We start from the raw sequence: 21,830 nt of genomic DNA, 5'->3' as shown, positions 1-21,830 counted from the left end.
CTGTCCCACTAGATACTTTAATCATGTTTTCCAAATAGAATAGACATTCTGTTAAAAATAGGGCATTGCAAATATATTTATAAAGCTCAGTTCATCACAAGGCAGTTCAAAGTGCTTTACATCGCATGAAGATCCACAAACAGAGAAAAAATGATTTATATTAAATCAAAAAGAAAGTTAGAAACAGGAAATTATCAGTTAAATCATCAAGAGAATTGGGGAAAAAAAAAAAGAAATCTGAAATGGAAATAAAAAGAATTAAAAGCAAATAACTTGAAATATAGTATACCACAAAAGTGAGTACACCCCTCGCATTTCTGCAGATATTTAAGTATATCTTTTCATGGGACAACACTGACAAAATGAATGATTTTTTTTTTTTTTTCATATTTTGGCTGGGGGTGCGACTTATACTCAGGAGCGACTTATGTGTGAAATTATTAACACATCATTTCACATGTTATTTTGGTGTTTTGGAGTGACACTGATGGTTTGGTAAACTTGTTAGCATGTTCTTTATGCTATAGTTATCTGAATAACTCTTAATAGCTATGGCCACATTCGCGTTCTGCCTTTGGCAATATGTGTTCAAATGTATTATTGACTTTTTTTATATTGCAATGCATGCTTTTAGTTTGTGCCGCTTTCACGCCCACGTGGGGGCACACTCGCACTTGTTTACGTGAAGAGCGCTCACACGCCAGAAAAAGACGGACAGCTACGTAGCTCTGAGTGAGTTAGTGAGAGAGAAACACGGCTGCGAACCTACGTTCATTGTTTATGCTTTTAAAATATCCGTACAGAGGCAACGCCTGTGTGTAGCATCTTTTCTGTTGTTGTTGTTGTTGTTGTGTGTTTTCCACCCGCGATCGGACACTAAGAGCCAGTTGTGTGGGTGTTTGAACGATGTGTTAATGCTAGCGAACGCATGCTAACCATTTATGTCATTGCTGTAAAACAACCTAATTATCATTTATTTACGTTGATGTGAACCTGTTTGGTACCGAGGACCAAATTGATTCAGCAAATTATACGGACGTCCAGCATCGTCATTTGGGAGCTTTATAGCCAGGACCGAGCCGTAGCGTCCGTGAGGACATTATATTCGCATTTCATTGTTCATGCACTGTACATTTATTCAACATGTTGTTCTCTATTGTATTTTTATATTAAATTGGCTTTCAAGATGACATATCTGTTCTATGTGTTGGATTTTATCCCCAAAAAATGCGACTTATACTCCGGTGCGACTTATGTTTTTTTTCTCTTTGTTGGGCATTTTATGGGTGGTGCGACTTAAACTCAGGTGCGACTTGTAGTCAGAAAAATACGGTAGTCTGTGTGCAGCATATACAATAGAGTTACTTTATTTTCCCCTCAAAATAACTCCAAATATAGCCATTAATATCTAAACCCCTCAAAATAACTCAAAATATAGCCATTAATATCTAAACCCTGGCAACAAAACTGAGTACACCCCTTAGAAACTACATCCCTAAATGTCCAAATTGAGTACTGCTTGTCTTTTTCCCTCCAAAATGTCATGTGACTCTTCTGAAGACGCTACACAAGAAAGCCCACAAACAGTTTGCTAAAGACAGGTCAACAAAGCACATGGATTACTGGAACCATGTCCTATGGTCTGATGAGACGGGTGGGCTTTCTTGTGTACTGTCTTCAGAAGAGGCATCCTCCTGGGGTGACAGCCATGCACACCAATTTGATGTGGAGTGCGGTGTATGGTCTGAGCACTAACAGGCTGACCCCCCCCAACCTCTTCCATCTCTGCAGCAATGCTGACAGCAGTCCTGTAACGAGTCACATGAACTTTTGGGGGAAAATGACAAGCAGTACTCAATTTGGACATCTAGGGATGTACGTAGTTTCTAAGTGGTGTACTCACGTTTGTTGCCAGGGGTTTAGATATTAATGGCTATATTTTCAGATATTTTGAGGGGGAAAAAAATTAATTAACTCTACTATATAAGCTGCACGCAAACTACTTTTCATTGTGACAAAGTGTCCTTTTGTCAGTGTTGTCCCATGAAAAGATATACTTAAATATCTGCAGAAATGCGAGGGGTGTACTCACTTTTGTGATACACTGTACATAGACAGTTATGAATATGCCATGGTAAACGATAGCGTTTTTAGCCCTAGATTAAAGGTTCTAATACTTTGAGCACACTTTTGACTTTTCGGTAACTTGTTCCAGAGATGACAGAATGCTGCCTCACCCTGCTTGGTTCTTGTTCTTTGAACATACAGCAGACCGATTCCAGACGGGTCTAAATGTTTCATGGGCAACAAACAAATCAAGCATGTATTTTGGTCCAAGGCCATTCAGTGTTTTGTAGACAAGCAGTCGTATTGTATCGTCTAAGTAAGAGGACAACTTCAACTGAACTTATAGAAAATGTGCTCCAATAATGTCCCCCATAAATAAAATGAATTGAAATGGAATGAAATAAAAGGAATAATTGTGTAATTTTTTTATGGTGGTTACCCCAAAGGGCCACTAGGGGGGACCAAATCATTACAAATACAGGCAGGCAATCATCGGACAATGACAGTTCCCAAGATACATTTTGCTGGGCTTTTGCAGAGATTTTTAATTTATGATGATGTGGTTTTTTACTTAGTGACTATTTCTTTCTAGTTAATCAGTATGTGATGAGTTTTTTAGTAATTGTTTTTCATTTAGTATTCATTTTATTTGTGCACCATGAGTAATTCGGGACTTTCCCTCAGTTAACAAATCCCAAGCATTTTAATTTGCAAACATTCAGAGGTCACTCTAAGGACAGCAGCTCAGCTATGTTGAATTCAATGCATGCACAAAGTCTGCAGGCTTGTACATTAATGTACATCCCAGCATACATAATGGCACAAAGCTGGTATGGATGTTTGCTGTTATTATCAGGTGGCCGATAGTATCAGACAACTGTAGTGTTTACAGTAGAACACATTATTTGTAATGTACTTTTCATTGTTAATTACATGGCATATAAGGAGAAATACAAATGTGAGACCTTTTAATAGCTACAGTGTATTATCTGCAAAACTATTGAGCTATACAGCATTTTCTAAGGAAATAACCACTTGTCATCACCTCACACCTTACGTCGCATCAGCTCTCGAAACGTATTTACTGTAATATAAAGTGTGTTTAATTTTTTCAATTGCTGAGAATATCAGTGTTTAAGATCAGGCTTTAAATATCTACAAATGATTGTGTGTTGCTTGAGTCTGACATGCTAATGTAAAAAGATTATTTTTTTTTTTTTTTTTACCCTAAGCAGAAATGTGTTTCTTTTGTGCGGGGCCGCAGTGTTATTATGTTCAAATGAATGACCAATATTGTTTTTTCAGGACTGACAGATTTTAGTAGTAGTTAAGGAAGCCAATAACTGATATTAAAGGGAACCACGGATAGAAGGACTTGTACTTCTTAAAAGATAATCTTAGTACAAGTTATAATAATTCAATATTAAATCCCCTCTTAATGTTTTAGTTTCAATAAAATGTATAATATTATTTTAACTAGTAGATCGCAATTGTTGTTGACGTCGCAGTGCCACGCTGCCGGAATTCCACGTGTCACTTTTTTAAAAAACAAAAACGTGTCACTATTTAACTATGTAAGGTAGTGATTTAAATACGCCACAAGGTGTCACTTTTGAGTTTTAAATTAATAAGGGATCAAGCCAATGAGTGTGTTTTGTCCCTTGACTGATGCCGTAATTTTCCTTTAATCCACAGTGGGGTGTAAGGCAGAGAGAAAGGAGAGTGGATACAGGCGTTCAGATTCGTAGCTCGGACCGCGCCGTTTATTGGCATAAGCTCCGGCAACTCCTTCACAACAAACATAAGTATCAAATAGTGAAAACACAACAAAAATAATCTAAAAAAAAAAATTATGTTCACAAAAAGAACAGTGCTTCAATCTGTTTTAATGAGGCCCTGTTCTCACACAGTAAACAACAAAAATGCTAAAAGAACTGGCATTCACATTCACAATCAAAATAGATATGCAAAATAAACATGCTGGGAGCCATTATCAGGAGTCTTGTTTTTTGTGAAGACAAATCTCAAACGAACGTAAATCACAATGGACCCGCACTAAACGGGAAACTACGGCATCAGTCGAAGGACAAAACACACTCATTGGCTTGATCTCTTATTAATTTAAAAATCGCCATTGACACCTTTTGGTGTATTTAAATCACTAACTAATACCCCTTTCCCACTGAAACTAGTGGGTCAACGCGCGTTTTTTCAAGCCGATGCATCCCACTAGCAATTGGCATTTGGCACCTTTTCCATTGACGAAAAAAGCAGTGTCGGGTTTTTTTTTTTTTTTTTTTTTTTTTTTCCCCACCCGTCTAACCCCTACCCCTCCTCAGCTGTGCGTAAGGTGCGTGACAAGTTCGACAAGTGCAACCGAATTCATTCAGTTCAAGGAAGTTAACAATGCAAAGCAACATGGAAGCCTCCTTTCCGTTTGTGTTCTCTGTTTTCATGCTTTTTACTGCCCGCAAAATGGTCGAAATGCAGCAAAGGATCAACACTGTGCTTGTGCTGAGGCAACGTAGGCGACGTAAATTTTGGTTTGAAATTGAAAGGAGTCATGTACGTCACAGAAGGAGGAGAAGAGCCTTTGTTTCGTCTGTTATGGCTATTGCTAACGCTGCTACACTGACTGTTCGCCGTATGTGGATCCGGGCTAAAGCACATGGTTTTTGGTTTTTGTTATGACGCATCACGTACTAACCTACGTCACCACGTAGATTAGGGTGTTGACTATTGACCCGGGGTTTTGCTTTCACACCGCTTGGCGATCAGAGCCGAGGTGATTTTAACGCGGGTCGCTTGGCGGGTTGATTGACACGGGTCGAGGCGGGTCGCTGCACCTTTCCCACTGCCACCAAAAGCCAATTGTTAGCGGGTTGACACGGGTTTTTTGGCCAGTGGGAAAGGGGTATTACATAGTTAAAGAGTGACACTGTGAAATACAGCTGCAAGGCCATGTGACGTCACCGCCCTGCGATGTCAATAACAATCGCGAGCGACTAGTTAATTTTTTTATTTAAAATTTTACTAATTTTATTAAAACGAAAACATTCAGAGGGGTTTTAATATCAAATTATTATAACTTGTATAACATTTATATTTTAAGAACATGTCTTTCTATCTGTGGTACCTTTTAAATTATTAATACCAATACAAATCCCTTGCAAATTGGGCCTTTATTATTATGTTCAGTATTATTACATTTAATATTTAAGGGTTTTTTATTAAGTTTAAAGGTTATGACTAGTTTTGAGTCATTCCTGATGAGCAGTGGAATGTTTGTCATGTCAACAATAGTTTTCATTTGTAGTTAATACTAAAAGTTTTTCTACCAATTTGTGTGGGGGTTTTTTTGTTTGTTTGTTTGTCTGTTTCCAGGTGGGTTTAGTGTTGTCTCTGCCCTCGTTGTACCAAGAGGAGACTGTAGACTTGCAGCCATCTGCTGTCAGCTCAGCCTATAACCACCTACACATCCTGCATCTGGTTACGATGGCTCATGTACTGCAGGTGTTGATCCTCGCAACAGGTAAACTTAACGGAAACATAATGTTATGCAACCTGCTCTCCCAGTACTGCATTAAATGTTTAGCGAAATAAAACATGAGGAAGTCCTCGAGTTTCGATGTTCAATACCAATGACGTTTTAACTTTACGTCGTCTGCGTCTCATCCGCCATTTGGTCCCTAGCACCTTTTTTTGCTTAGCTAGTGCGTCGTGCTTGTCTGTGTTTGTGCACCGGCAGTATCTTTGGCTTTTCCGCCCTCATTTTTTTTAACATTATGGCTCCTAAGAAGAAACGGGTATTCTAGGTCAAGCCAAAAGAAAAACTGCAGTCAAGCCCGTAGATGTTCGTGTTCCCGTGGTCAAATGAATAGATCCTAAAATGAGCGCACCCGTGTAATCAAAGTATTACCGTAAATCCATTCAAAACATCCCAGACGCGTAGTTGACTTCCATATGCTCCTTGGGCTCTCAAATCTCAACAATGGTATTTTAGACCATTCTTCTTTGGCCAACTGTTCCAGGTTTCTGAGATTTGAAGGGTGCCATTTTCAGATCTCTCCACAGGTGTTCTATGGGATTCAAGTCTGGACTCATTGTTGGCCACTGTAGAAGTCTCCAGTGCTTTCTCTCAATTATTTTCTAGTGCTTTTTGTAGTGTGTTTCGGGTCATTGTCCTGTTGGAAGACCCATGACCTCTGAGGGAGACCCAGCTTTCTCACACTGGGCCCTACATTATGCTGCAAAATTTGTTGATAGTCTTCACACTTCATAATGCCATGCACACGGTCAAGCAGTCAAGTGCCAAGGGTAGCAAAGCAACCCCAAAACATCAGGGAACCTCCGCCATGTTTGACTGTGGGGACCGTGTTTTTTTCCTTGAAGGCCTCGATTTTTCCCTGTAAACTCTGTTGATGCCTTTTCCCAAAAAGCTCTACTTTTGTCTCATCTGACCAGAGAACATTTTTCCAAAACGTTTTTTGGTTCAGTTGCTTAGAGTGCTGCTGCCTTTTAGTGGGTCAATGAGGAGCAGCATTTAGTGTGTAAGCTACTTCATGTGCTGGTAGCAGTACTGCTGACCAATTTATTAAGTCTGTGTGGGGGCCAGACGTTATTGATTTTATGACCGAGGCTGGCTACCGGATGACATTTGACCACGCCCCCGGGCCGGACTTTGGGCATGTCTGGTTTAAGGCATTATAAACAATGTAAATTTTGTGGTTTAAAAAAAAAACTTTTTTTACATAGTTTATTATGTATCTGATATTATCGGGTAGCTGATCATATCGGCCGATAAAAGCATTTTAAAATTATATCTTATAATTTCGTCATCGGTTTTGGGTTACCTTCAAAGTGAATGTACATGCCTTCTCCCTTTGTGCAAGGGCTGGTCACAGCTTAGCACAGCAGAAAGGAAAATAGAAAAAGAAACAGAGAGAAGAGAACAACAACAAATACATTCAACGCCTACACTAACTGTGAATATAGTAGTGCTATCGTTAGCTAATTATATTTCCAGTTGGCACCATCTGGGGGGTTAGACCAAGGAGAAAAAGGAGGGGGGGGGAGCGCCTGAAAGAGCTGCGATTTGGTGGGGTGGAGCTTGCACAAATCGGCAATTTGAGGTGTAGAACACCATACTAAGTGAATCACTTGTTAGTGTGGATACAGTGTATCACAAAAGTGAGTACACCAATCGCATTTCTGCAGATATTTAACTACCGTGTTGGCCCGAATATAAGACGGCGTTTTTGCATTAAAATAAGACTGAAAAAGAGGGGGTCGTCTAATATTCGCGGTCTAGACATTATACCCATTCACGACGCTAGATGGCGCCAGATATCATTGAAGCGATGTTCTTTCATGACAGATCTCAGCTGCTCTCAAGTTTAACCAGTTTGCATTATTTTATTGCAATGTTTTTCCTTATTCAGATTTGTTTCAAGACTACAGTTACAGTTAGACTTCACTTTGATGGTTAATGCAGTTATTGCAATGTTGTTGTTTTATCACAATAGATTGGTTTATTTACATTTCAAAAACCAGATTAAATGTTCAGATATTAAGATTTGAATGAGGCAAAATAACATGTTTTTTCTCTCAAATATATTGTTATAATCATTTGTTTCAGATGTACTGTAATTATTTTCTGTATAAAAATTAATTTGGTGTTAATAAAGTATTTTTTCAAACTTGAGTCTTGAAAAAGAGGCGGTCGTCTTATAATCAGGGCCGTCTTATATTCGGGCCAATACGGTATATCTTTTCATGGGACAACACTGACAAAATGACACTTTGACACAATGAAAAGTAGTCTGGGTGCAGCTTATATAATAGTCAATTTATTTTCCCTTCAAAACTCTAAATACAGCCATTAATATCTAAATCCCTGACAACAAAAGATAGTACACCTCATAGGGAAAGTTGTTTATATTAACATACAACATGTCAACTGTCAATATTTTGTGTGGCCACCACTATTATTTTGAACTGCCTTTACTCTACTGGACATGGAGTTGACCAGAGCTTCATAGATTGCCACTGGAATGCTCTTCCACTCCTCCATGACGACGTTGCGAAGCTGCCGGATATTTGAGACTTTGCGCACCTCCACCTTCCGCTTGAGGACCCCCCCCCAAAGATGTTCTATTGGGTTCAAGTCTGGAGAAATGCATGGCCAGTCCATCACCTTTACCCTCAGCCTCTTCAGTAAAGCAGTGGTCATCTTGGAGATGTGTTTGGGGTCATTGTCATGCTGGAACACTGCCCTGCGGCCCAGGAGAAGGGAGGGGATCATGCTCTGCTGCAGTATTTGACAGTACATGTTGGAGTTCATGTTTCCCTCAATTCCCTTCAACACCTGCAGCACTCATGCAGCCCCAGACCATGACATTCCCACCACCATGCTTGACTGTAGGCATGACACACTTATCTTTGTACTCCTCACCTGGTCACCGCCACACATGCTTGAGACCATCGGAACCAAACAAATTAATCTTTGTCTCATCAGACCATAAAACATGGGTCCAGTAATCCATGTACTTTGTTGACATGTCTTCAGCAAACTGTCTGCAGGCTTTCTTGTGTACCGTCTTCAGAAGAGGCTTCCTCCTGTGGTGACAGCCATGCACACCAATTTGATGCAGAGTGCGGCTTATAGTCTGAGCACTAACAGGCTGACCCCCCCACCTCTTCAATCTCTTCAGCAATGCTGACAGCACTCCTGCGACGATCTTTGAAAGAAAGCATTTGGATGTGACGCTCAGCACGTGCGCTCAGCTTCTTAGGGCGACCAACCCGAGGCTTGTTCTGAGTGGACCCTGCTCTTTTAAAACACTGGATGATCTTAGCCACTGTGCTGCAGCTGAGTTTCAGGGTGTTGGCAATCTTCTTGTAGCCTTGGCCATCTTCATGTAGCGCAACGATACGTCTTTTAAGATCCTCAGAGTTCTTTGCCATGTTCCATGTTGCCAGGGGTTTAGATATTAATGGCTATATTTTGAGTAATTTTGAGGCGAAAATGAATCCACTCTATTATATAAGCTTCACACAGACTACTTGTCATTGTGTCAAAGTGTCATTTTGTCAGCGTTGTCCCATGAAAAGATATACTTAAATATCTGCAGAATGCGAGGGGTGTACTCAATTTTGTGATACACTGTATGTTGACATCCTATTCTATGCTGCCTGATTGCTAATCCTGGCACCGATAGTTTCTCTACTTTCTGTAATCGCACCCAGTCATGCCTTAATCCCATCAGACGTGTGATAGTCCTGCAGACAAGTGGAAATGCTGAGCGGGGGCTGCCCCAGGGCCACTGGGGGGATGAGCCAACACAGCCCATCCCTCCTCCCGCAGCTCCAGCAAGGGGGCTGCCATCATGGCCCCGGGTACCAGGGTGGTCCCCCGGACCGTCCACGACCCATTAACTGTCTTTCAGGGTGGTGCACCCCTCACCATTGAGTGCCCACCTGGCCCAAACCATGGGACCCCCACAGTCCAATAGGCCTGGGCCAGGACAGGATCCCCACCCGGAGTGGGTGACGCCCCGTCGACCCACCGGCACCGAGCCGGCGACCCGCGCCAGAGCCCAAGGAGGATACCCGGGCAGAGGAAAGAGCGAAGCGAAGAGGAGGTCATCCCTCGGGAGCCACGCCATAGAGGAAAAAGTGTGGGACCCACCTACCCCCCTATTGCTGTTGTCCATTACCCAACATAGTGATGGGATTGTGTAGTAGTGCAATGTATGCAGTATGGCTTTACCAATGTTCGTCGGTGTCTCTGACCTTTATCTTGACAGTTTTTCCGATGTTAAGCTTTACTTCCATGGTACCGGTAATTGCTTTTCTTTTGGCTGACCCAGCTTGCGTCTTCGGAGTCATAATGTGATAAAAGGAGGGGTAAAAGGCAAAGATACTCCTGGTGCACAAGCACAAGAGTCGTAAAGTTGAAACTTTGTAGGTCGAGGACATCGTAACCTGGGCACTGTCTATATACAGCACCAAATCCATCCTAGTATTTTTTGTTTGAAATGATTCCATACTGTACAGACCTCCCTGTGGTGGTTGGTGATGAAGAAACGGAGGAAGCAAGAGCAGCAGCAGAACTACACACTCTTGTGTCACAGCACACTGGAAGGTACGAGTGAGCAATTGTTGTTTTAGAGTGATTTTCAGTTCAACAAGACATGATTTCACTGCTGTCGAAGGCGACCTTGCATTATTATTTTTGATCATCTTTAATGTCATTTGATCAGGTTTGTGAGACAATCTACATTAAAAAGGAATGCCAATGCAATGTTACTCTTAATTGAACACTACTCCTAATTTCCTGCATTTTGGTTTTCTCATAGTGCACACTGCTTTTGTGATGATTTATGTAATGTGCCTTTTGTCATGTACTGATTATTGTTTTTCTTTTTAGGCGACTTCCTGATGTGGGAGGCAGTTCTGTAGCTGAAAGAGTGAAAACAGGAATTGAGTCGTTTTTGCGCTGTACTGCTCTATTTTTTAGCTGCCTTACTGGTGTACGTCCACCAGAGGAACTTTATTGTACTTCAGGTGTGTGGAACTTATTTTGTTTTCTATTGAAATGGAACTATAGTACAAATGTACAGTGAAATCTGGCTATTAACAATGGTATGAAACCTAGCGCAGATCAGAATAGTGATGACGGATGCCCCGGCATTCACAAAAAAAAAAAAAAAAAATGTAATAAGTTCGCATAGCGTAAATTTAAGATTAATTTCCAATATTACAAAAAAAAAAAGTATACTAGTTATTTTATTCTGAAGAACGACACCAGAAGAGCAAGGGGCGCTTGTGGCCAATGCTAGTTACTTGACTGCGAGGGTTAACCCTTTAAGGTATAGGCCTGTTTTGTCCGACTTTGCGAGCCTTTGATGTTGCCTTTGTATTTCAAATAATGGTTCACAATGACTTGGTTGGGACCCCTTTTTCAGGACAACATAACCTTCATGTGCAAACTGTTTTTTTCTTCACGTTGACAAATTATTACAACATTTTGGGCCCATAAAGACAAAAAAAAAATTGTTCTCACGCAAGAAGGCAAAAATCTGATATAAATATAATGCGGTCGTGGACGTAAAATATTATGGCTAATTGTATTGTGATGCCCCGCTCGATGCTTCAGAGTTTTCAAAAATAAACGTTCTGTGAAAAATAATAGAACATCTTCAGTTGAAGTTATGGGAAAAATGCCTATATTGCACCACTATATTAATTGTTGAAATCAAAATAGTGAGAAAAAAAACATCTATTTTTGGGATCAAGTGCAAAGTGCCAATAAGGTGCTTATTCTTTCCTTACTGTGTGTGTGGGTTCACAAATGGACAGATGGCAAACAAATCAGGCTCTAGTGAGAAGTCAGACGCTGGAGTAAAGTTGAATTGGTTCTCTTTCTCTTGACAAGAGCACGGATACCTTTAGGTGAACTTGAAAAGAACAAAACATTGTGTCAACCATATGATATAAAGTCACAAAATAAAGCAAAGTATACACTAGTTGTCAATTTAAACAGATACTGATAGTACAGCTTGCAAGCAATGAAATAATGTAACCACATTTTATCACAAATGCAAATAAAATGAAATATACACATCAACTACACAACACTCATGGATATAAAACAAAGGAATGATATAACTTACAATTGATGCTTGTATCAAGCACAAACAACGTAGTGAGAGGGTAAGAACCAGGGGTCGCGTTAACCGAATTTTTTCCGTCGTTGACCGTTTTTTTTTAAACGGTGACGGAAAAAACTGAAGTCCATCTGTCAATTTGACAGGTTGCAATTCACACCCCAGACCATAGGGTGGCGAGTAAGCATATTAATTAGCTATTGTCTCTCTTGATGCATGACGTCGTTGGCCTTACTCGGAAAAATGTCAAGGCAACTGAGTGTCCGAAGTTTCTTCAAAAAGCCCCAAAACGACGATGGTGTTGATAAAAGAGGTGAAAAAAGAGGGACTGATGCAGTGGAGGATGAAGGATGACAACGAATCAAGTGAATCGCCGGTTCACTCCTCACTGCGGCGAGCAGTTGAAAACGCTACCAATTACCAAGAAGGGCAGAATTGGTAACACGGTGAAAGTGGCATAAAGCGGACCGGACTAGCCAGAGACTGAAATTATTTCAAGGAAAATATGGAGGGTGCCACCAGTGTGTGTACTCTTTTTGCTAAGCTATGAACGAACACTTGATGCGCCGTCATCCAGGTGTATTTCGGAAGACAACAGGAAACAACAAGCTAGCGGATTGTAAATCCATATAATTTTCTAACGATTTTTTTAAAAAATTGAAGTTTCCTTTATGTGCGTCGTATCAACGTGCATTTTTATTTAATAATAATAATAAAAAAAAAATATATATATATATATATATATATATATATATATATATAATAGAATTATATAATATTTTATTATTAAATGTATTAGGATCATGGAAGGTCCCACTTGGGGGGGGGAATATATATATATATATATCCTGTATATACATAATATAATAGAAATATATATGGAAACAGCACTGGCCTGCTTACTGTAATCCATGACTGCACTAATGTTAGTTACTTTATATTATAAAGTATTATTGTATTATTGTGTATATACATATAGTGACTGCATCAAGATATAGTCATTTTAAAAATTTAAGTGACGGGTAAAAATAGATTATGACCGGATTTTTATGACCCTGTCAGTCAAAATGACAGACAACGAAAAAGTCTAGCGCAACCTCTGGTAAGAACTGGCCGCAAACATTAGCTCGTCCATTTAGCTCTCTCTATTCGAAATGACATCGCGTCGACATATGATTACGTCAGCAGAATGTGCGGAACTAATTACACCTAAGCACCAGCAGGGGGCAAAAAAACACCAGAAACGCAGGCAGGCAATAAGAGGACATGACAGCTTTGCCAAATGCATATTGGCCCAAAACCGATAATGAAAATCCGATGTCAATATTATTCGATATTAGGGATGTCCTAATCGGATCACGTGATCGGAAATCAGGCCGATCGGGCCATTTATTAGATGACCAGGTTTTTAATTGAAAAAGGATATGTTTTTGCGCTTAATGCTCATACAGTGCCACAGCCTCTCACCCTCCCTCCTGCTAAGCAGTACAGCGAAACTGTCAAGTTTGCGTTTGGTACTTAAACTTAACGATGATTGACAGGTTTGTAGCTTTGATCTTGCCATAGAAGCTTGGTAGCTCTTAAACTTGCATAAGTGTGCTGTGGCAACTCATTGTGTAAGTGAGCGGCTGTTCTCAGCAGTGTGAGTGGACTCACTCAATGAAGTATTTAATAAAGACAAGCATTTTTCTACGTTATTCTTGTTGAAAAATAATTCGCATTATGAAGGCGGCACGGTAGGACATTAACATGTTAGTTTTTTTTAAACAAAAGTTCCAAAGAACTTTGTATCGGATCGGGACTCTATTGGCAGATTCTCAAAATCAGGTGACTCCGACTCGGGTGCAAAAATATGCGATCAGGCCATCCATTATCCGATATCATCTTAAAGTGCTTTTATTGGCCGATCTTATTGGCTACCCAATAACATTGGACAACTTTAAATAGAACCATTTTTACACTTCGTCTGTTGCAGTTTCTTGTCGAGGCCAGATGGAGGCGTTATGCAGTTACTTGGCACTTCCCTCCAATGTGTTCCAGCTCTTCCAGGAGCACAAAGACACTGTGGCACCACTACTGCATAGGTGGGTGTTTCATAATAACAGTGTTTTAACTTTCCCATTGACGGTGGTAGATGTCCATTTCATTCTATCACCATCAATGACAGCCAATGAGTTAATCAACATAAATGAATGAATAGACATATTGTTGCGTTAAGGTGGTGCAGCAGTCCAGCAATAACCAAAGCTCTGAGAGGCAAAATCCAGACAGTCAGGTAGTTGATTTATTTTATTGATAGTGTAAAACCTATTCAGGTAATAAGACCTCATTCAACAGATATCCCAGGACGAGAAATCAACTAATTGACCTTCCGGAGGATTATAGCACTTTGCTCAATCAAGCCAGCCATTTTAAGTAAGTGCAGTATGCGTCCTGCATTTCAAGAAAAAGGTTTTGACTTTTGGCTGTCATGTCTCGCGCTTACCCTCAGATGTCCCAAGTCTGCGGACGATGAAAGAAAGCATCCCACTTTGTGCCTGTTCTGCGGCACCATGCTGTGCTCTCAGAGCTCCTGCTGCTACAGTCAGCTAGAGGGAGAAGATGTGGGTGCCTGCACCGCACATGCTGCCACCTGTGGCGCAGGAGTGGGCATGTTTCTCAGGTCTGTTTCAAAATATCTTTCCTTCAATTTCTGTCAGTTTTTTAGCCTCATCTCATTTCTAAATGCTAACAGGGTAAGAGAGTGTGAAATTGTACTGATGGCCAGTAAGACCCGAGGAAGCACATATCCTGCTCCATATTTGGATGACTACGGCGAGACTGATCCTCATCTTGGGTAATGATTCCTTTTTGCTGCTGTGTTGTTTTTGGAAGCCATTTATTTTTATTATCGTCTTTTAAACAAAATACTTTTTAGTTCTAGTCATATTTTAGTGGTTTCACAATGCGTTTGTCTTCATCTAGGTAATTTTCGTCGGCGAATACTCAGGAAAATTTCGTCTAGTTTCAGTTGATGAATACTAAAAACGTTTTAATTCCGTAAAATTTAAAGATGCACCAATACCAGCATCGACAGGGGGGGCCGATCCGGCCCAAAATAGGGTATTGGCGAGTAGCCTGGTACTCCAGACTCACAGCTGTTCCAGCTATTGAGTTTGGCCACTATTAAGCAGATAAAATTTCCAGTGCAGAGCAAGCCACAGCAAACAGACAGCGGAGTGGACCAATCAGCGAGGGGTGGGACGAGGGACTTGCGCGCGGAAGTAAACATACGAGGAGAGTGGAGTTTATTCAACATGGCTAGTGCAAGACAGACTGTTGTCAATGACTTGTGTCGATGTGTTTTTGGTAATTTAAAACTGATTTTACCGTGGATTGGAACATATTTTCGGCTCTCCTGTTCGCCATCTGTGTTGTTGTGGAGACGACTTCCGACGCGGAAGAATGACGTTGCTCGTTAAGAACACGTCACGCAAATAAACAAATCTGATTTGTCAATTGATTTTGTACTTCCTCGAGAGGCCGTTAACGGCATGGGTCCCAGACTATTTTCTCAGTGTTTGAAAAACACTGGGAGAACAGTCTGGCCGTGCCAGGCAAATTGGCGAGTATCACCAAAGAGGGCACCAATACCATTTACCGGTCCAGTATTATCACACGACCGCAGCCTTTTTTTCTCCTGATGCTCACTACACTCTGTTATGTAATGACACGTGATCACTTTGCATGCTAGGCAGCTATCGCTATTGGCCAGCTCCGGACCAGTAAGAGCGTGCCAATAGCCGCTCTTAACCAATGCCGGGGTAGCTTTTTCATATGTAAGAAAAACAAACTACGAGACAAAAATGTCGGCGGCCTGGACATATTTCAGTTTATAATCTCCGCAATACAATAACTGCATGCAAGATTTGCGTCCTCAAAGTTTTGAGAGGTGGAGTTAAATCGGCCTGCTTCAATACCGCGATAAAACATTTGAAGACGAAACGTGAACGAACACAAAGAGTTTGAGGCTACAACAGCAGCAACTGCTTCCAAGAGAAAAGGTCAATTAGGCTAGGTTCATACTACAGGTCTTAATGCACGAATCCGATTTTTTCGTGTTTTTCCTGACTCGAGTCAGGCATTAACTTGACGGTCTGAATGGGACAAGGCGCATAGAAGTGGACCATTTCAAATTCGATCTGATTCACTTTCGTATGTGGTTCAAATCCGATCTGGGCCACATTTTTTCAGAACGCGACTGGCAGTCTGAAATGTCAAGACTCCAAATCTGAATTCATGCAGCAATTACGTCAGCAAAGAGCAAGAGGCACGGAGGAAGTAGGCATTAGCGACCACAGTCATAAAATAAATAAAATGAAGAAAAGAATAAGCCTTACAATTTTCAATTTTCATTCTGTGCGCCGAATGAGCAATATTTCATTATTGCACACATGGCCGAGTCGGGGCAAACTGACGCACCCACGTCATTTCACGCACACAAATCAAGGCTCGTGTGTGCGTCATTGCATTCTGTCAGTCCATATAAACTTTGAATATAAGACTAATCGGGGATTATTGATGTCTGTTATTTGTGTCCTCTTTTTGGAAGTCAAAATATGATCACCCTGGAATGACATACAGCTAGCATGTGTAATTTGTTTTAATGCTTCTGCGCATGCGGGTCTCTTTGCTGAGCGTATCTCGGACTGCGAATTAGTGCGCATGTGTGATACTTGAACAGTCTCAATGGACAAAGGCAGTCTGGACGGGCACGCCAAAAAAAGAGATACAGTGGGGAAAATAAGTATTTAGTCAACCACTAATTGAGCAAGTTCTCCCACTTGAAAATATTAGAGAGGCCTGTAATTGTCAACATGGGTAAACCTCAACCATGAGAGACAGAATGTGGAATAAAAACCCAGAAAATCACATTGTTTGATTTTTAAAGAATTTATTTGCAAATCATGGTGGAAAATAAGTATTTTGTCAATACCAAAAGTTCATCTCAGTACTTTGCTATGTACCCTTTGTTGGCAATAACGGAGGCCAATAGTTTTCTGTAACTCTTCACAAGCTTTTCACACACTGTTGCTGGTATTTTGGCCCATTCCTCCATGCAGATCTCCTCTAGAGCAGTGATGTTTTGGGGCTGTCGTTGGGCAACACGGACTTTCAACTCCCTCCACAGATTTTCTATGGAGTTGAGATCTAGAGACTGGCTAGGCCACTCCAGGACCTTGAAATGCTTCTTACGAAGCCACTCCTTTGTTGCCCTGGCTGTGTGTTTGGGATCATTGTCATGCTGAAAGACCCAGCCACGTCTCATCTTCAATGCCTTTGCTGATGGAGGGAGATTTTCACTCAAAATGTCTCGATAACATGGCCCCATTCATTCTTTCCTTTACACAGATCAGTCGTCCTGGTCCCTTTGCAGAAAAACAGCCCCAAAGCTTGATGTTTTCACCCCCATGCTTCACAGTGGGTATGGTGTTCTTCGGATGCAATTCAGTATTCTTTCTCCTCCAAACATGAGAGCCTATGTTTTTACCAAGAAGTTCTATTTTGGTTTCATCTGACCATAACACATTCTCCCAGTCCTCTTCTGGATCATCAAAATGCTCACTAGCGAACCGCAGACGGGCTTGGATGTGTACTGGCTTCAGCAGGGGGACACGTCTGGCAGTGCAGGATTTGAGTCCCTAGCGGCGCATTGTGTTACTGACAGTAGCCTTTGTTACTGTGGTCCCAGCTCTCTGTAGGTCATTCACTAGGTCCCCCGGTGTGGTTCTGGGATTTTTGCTCACCGTTGTCATCATTTTGACACTACGGGGTGAGATCTTGCATGGAGCCCTAGATCGAGGGAGATTATCAGTGGTCTTGTATGTCTTCCATTTTCTAATAATTGCTCCCACAGTTGATTTCTTTACACCAAGCGAAGAGTGAAGAGTTACAGAAAACGTATGGCCTCCGTTATTGCCAGGAAAGGGTACATAACAAAGTATTGAGATGAACTTTTGGTATTGACCAAATACTTATTTTCCACCATGATTTGCAAATAAATTCTTTAAAAATCAAACAATGTGATTTTCAGTTTTTTTTTTTTTTTTTACTACATTTTGTCTCTCATGGTTGAGGTTTACCCATGTTGACAATTACAGTCCTCTCTAATCTTTTCAAGTAGGAGAACTTGCACAATTGGTGGTTGACTAAATACTTATTTTCCCCACTGTATATATACTGTATATATATACAGTGCCTTGCAAAAGTATTCGGCCCCCTTCAACCTTGCAACCTTTCGCCACATTTCAGGCTTCAAACATAAAGATATAAAATTTTAATTTTTTGTCAAGAATCAACAACAAGTGGGACACAATCGTGAAGTGGAACAAAATTTATTGGATAATTTAAACTTTTTTAACAAATAAAAAACTGAAAAGTGGGGCGTGCAATATTATTCGGCCCCCTTGCGTTAATACTTTGTAGCGCCACCTTTTGCTCCAATTACAGCTGCAAGTCGCTTGGGGTATGTTTCTATCAGTTTTGCACATCGAGAGACTGACATTCTTGCCCATTCTTCCTTGCAAAACAGCTCGAGCTCAGTGAGGTTGGATGGAGAGTGTTTGTGAACAGCAGTCTTCAGCTCTTTCCACAGATTCTCGATTGGATTCAGGTCTGGACTTTGACTTGGCCATTCTAACACCTGGATACGTTTATTTTTGAACCATTCCATTGTAGATTTGGCTTTATGTTTTGGATCATTGTCCTGTTGGAAGATAAATCTCCGTCCCAGTCTCAGGTCTTGTGCAGATACCAACAGGTTTTCTTCCAGAATGTTCCTGTATTTGGCTGCATCCATCTTCCCGTCAATTTTAACCATCTTCCCTGTCCCTGCTGAAGAAAAGCAGGCCCAAACCATGATGCTGCCACCACCATGTTTGACAGGGGGGATGGTGTGTTCAGGGTGATGAGCTGTGTTGCTTTTACGCCAAACATATCGTTTTGCATTGTGGCCAAAAAGTTCAATTTTGGTTTCATCTGACCAGAGCACCTTCTTCCACATGTTTGGTGTGTCTCCCAGGTGGCTTGTGGCAAACTTTAAACGAGACTTTTTATGGATATCTTTGAGAAATGGCTTTCTTCTTGCCACTCTTCCATAAAGGCCAGATTTGTGCAGTGTACTACTGATTGTTGTCCTATGGACAGACTGTCCCACCTCAGCTGTAGATCTCTGCAGTTCATCCAGAGTGATCATGGGCCTCTTGGCTGCATCTCTGATCAGTTTCCTCCTTGTTTGAGAAGAAAGTTTGGAAGGACGGCCGGGTCTTGGTAGATTTGCAGTGGTCTGATGCTCCTTCCATTTCAATATGATGGCTTGCACAGTGCTCCTTGAGATGTTTAAAGCTTGGGAAATCTTTTTGTATCCAAATCCGGCTTTAAACTTCTCCACAACAGTATCTCGGACCTGCCTGGTGTGTTCCTTGGTTTTCATAATGCTCTCTGCACTTTAGACAGAACCCTGAGATTATCACAGAGCAGGTGCATTTATACGGAGACTTGATTACACACAGGTGGATTCTATTTATCATCATCGGTCATTTAGGACAACATTGGATCATTCAGAGATCCTCACTGAACTTCTGGAGTGAGTTTGCTGCACTGAAAGTAAAGGGGCCGAATAATATTGCACGCCCCACTTTTCAGTTTTTTATTTGTTAAAAAAGTTTAAATTATCCAATAAATGTTGTTCCACCTCACGATTGTGTCCCACTTGTTGTTGATTCTTGACAAAAAAATTCAATTTCATATCTTTATGTTTGAAGCCTGAAATGTGGCGATAGGTTGCAAGATTAAAGGGGGCCGAATACTTTTGCAAGGCACTGTATATATATATATATATATATATATATATATATATATATATATATTTCAAACAAAGTGGTATCAGTATATAAATGGTATTGGTGCAACACTCGTACAATTCAAAGGTTTTATTCCCAAAATAAATAAAGGTATCCAACACCTTGGAATGAACATTGAACATGAATGGATGATGTTGGTGTTCTGCCAAAACGTGCTACACTGGCAAAACGTGCTACAAGAGGCAAATTTGACACCCAAAGTCCTACCGTGCCCTATCAGCTTGTTTAGATGCATACAGACATAAGGATGCCTTAAGAAAATACTTGATCGTAATAATATCAAATAAGGGTGGTTTAAATACGCTACGTGACTAATGTGGTCAACAGATCAACAATCTGCTGTAATGCTTAAAAGTATGCGAGGGAAACACACGCAAAGAGTATTTTGAGGCAATGACAAGGTAATAAAAGACTCAATAAAAACACAAATAGTAAGTACTCACCGCATTTAACCAATATGCACATGTGTTGGACGTCTCGCCGCGTAGAAGGAATTGCAGTAACACGGTAGAACTCGTCGAGTGACAGTGAAAATTTACATCATCACCCCGAGCGTCCATAAAACGGCACCCTCCGTAGGTCAAAACATGTACTAAATATTATAGATTTTTAAATCAATAGCAATATGTTTTATGTGTTAATGACATATTTTAGTAAAAGAAAACAATTGTGGTTTATTGGAGCCTACAACTTTTTAAGTCTGAGGTTCCCTTTAAAATGCAGAAGTTTATTTAAAAGCACAAACTGCTTTTCGGCCTTGTGTGTGTGTTTTCCGCTCTTGCCAAGATAACAGATCTTACCATGTGTTTCAAACAAACAAGCAAGCACGGAGCAGAATTGGCTTGAAGTACATGACTGTTTATAAGTCTTTGGAAGTAAATGAGTTAACCACCAGTCGCTGCTACGATGCAGTACTACTTATTGTACTACACGTACAATAAGAAAATGTCCCAATTCGTGAACATGTAACGCAAGCTATGGTGCATTTTCGTCTTGTCGTCCCGTCAGGCGAAAACTGTCATTCGTGTTGTGTTTTACTCTCAAGACACGTTTTTAGCTCGTTATCGTCACGTTATCATGAAAAAATTGTTCATTAACAAAATATTTTCGTTATAGTCACTGTTGACGAACACAACAATGGTTTCGTGTTTGTATTTTGTGTTATAATCATAGACTTCATCATGTAATGACGGGGTGCAGGGCCGATCAATAGGGGGCCTGCATTGTTAGCGAGGCTGTCAAAACTGACTGAGTAGAATCGCAGACTAAGAGCTTTTTTTGTTGAAAATTCTTGTGAATAAATGCTTAAATCCCTGAATTCTTTATAGATATGGACGTAAAACAGTCTTGATTCTTGGTTAAAAGCGGGGGAAAAAAACAGTGCACTTAGCATTTGTTTTACGTAAATATGTCGAAGTACAATGCCAGTCTGTTACTAAATGTTGCTAGCCGCCGCCTGATGTAAACAGAGCTTTTCCGGTGAAAATTCTTGTGAACAAATGCTTAAATCCCTGAATTCTTTATAGATATGGCCGTAAAACCGTCTCGATTCTTGGTTAAAAGCAAAAAAAAAACTAAAACGTACAGTTAGCATTTATCTTACGTAAATATTGCGAACTATGATGCCAATGCGGTAGCGGCGTCAAAACGTTTCAAAATGCATGCACAGTACAAAAAATATAATTACCTTGAATCCTCCAACAAATTACTCCTGAGACAATCCTTTCTGTTTGTACGCGGTATAGCTTTCGTACTTTTTCAACAGAAATCCGGCGTTAGATCGCTGCGTGCGTGTGTTTATGAGTAGCCCCTCTTGGTGTGGGCCTACTTGAAGGCGAAGCGCAGTGCATGACCGATCTGACCTGTCAATACCATTATGAAGTCTATGGTTATAATATTAATAACTTTGTTTACCTCTGCCTTTTTGGGCAATCAAAACCAGAGAACATTTTATGTACAAGGTAAGCAAACTTGTCACCTTTTAGTGAAATTTTGCCGTTTTGAAATCAAAATGGGCCATTCTTCTGAATCACGTTGATCCGAGGAGAAAAAAAATTGTGGGGGGGGCATGTCAACGAGCGAGTGAAACCGTTAACTTCAAAACCGTAGTCCATGCTCAAAACTACACTCTAGTCCTATGACCTAGACCTATCACAGCCACTCTCTTCTCGTGACAACAAATGACTGACAA

At 40.6% G+C, this 21,830-nt stretch overlaps 1 protein-coding gene across 4 annotated transcripts in view; it reads left to right on the top strand.

The window, feature by feature from the left end:
- The window catches only part of ubr1 (ubiquitin protein ligase E3 component n-recognin 1), a 112,559-nt gene that overhangs the window by 82,758 nt on the left and 7,971 nt on the right, over positions 1–21,830 (top strand). For all 4 annotated transcript variants that reach the window (XM_057858761.1, XM_057858762.1, XM_057858760.1 and 1 more), the window contains 8 exons: positions 5,452–5,599; positions 10,126–10,213; positions 10,499–10,635; positions 13,714–13,822; positions 13,957–14,013; positions 14,076–14,153; positions 14,230–14,400; positions 14,473–14,574. In XM_057858761.1, coding sequence (XP_057714744.1) covers positions 5,452–5,599; positions 10,126–10,213; positions 10,499–10,635; positions 13,714–13,822; positions 13,957–14,013; positions 14,076–14,153; positions 14,230–14,400; positions 14,473–14,574 — 890 coding nt within the window. The remainder of the gene's footprint in view (positions 1–5,451; positions 5,600–10,125; positions 10,214–10,498; positions 10,636–13,713; positions 13,823–13,956; positions 14,014–14,075; positions 14,154–14,229; positions 14,401–14,472; positions 14,575–21,830) is intronic.

This window comes from Corythoichthys intestinalis, chromosome 15, assembly GCF_030265065.1.
Source record: "Corythoichthys intestinalis isolate RoL2023-P3 chromosome 15, ASM3026506v1, whole genome shotgun sequence".
NCBI lineage: Eukaryota > Metazoa > Chordata > Actinopteri > Syngnathiformes > Syngnathidae > Corythoichthys > Corythoichthys intestinalis.
Note: the sequence above shows the minus strand (reverse complement) of the source record. Positions and strands in the feature narration are given on the sequence as shown.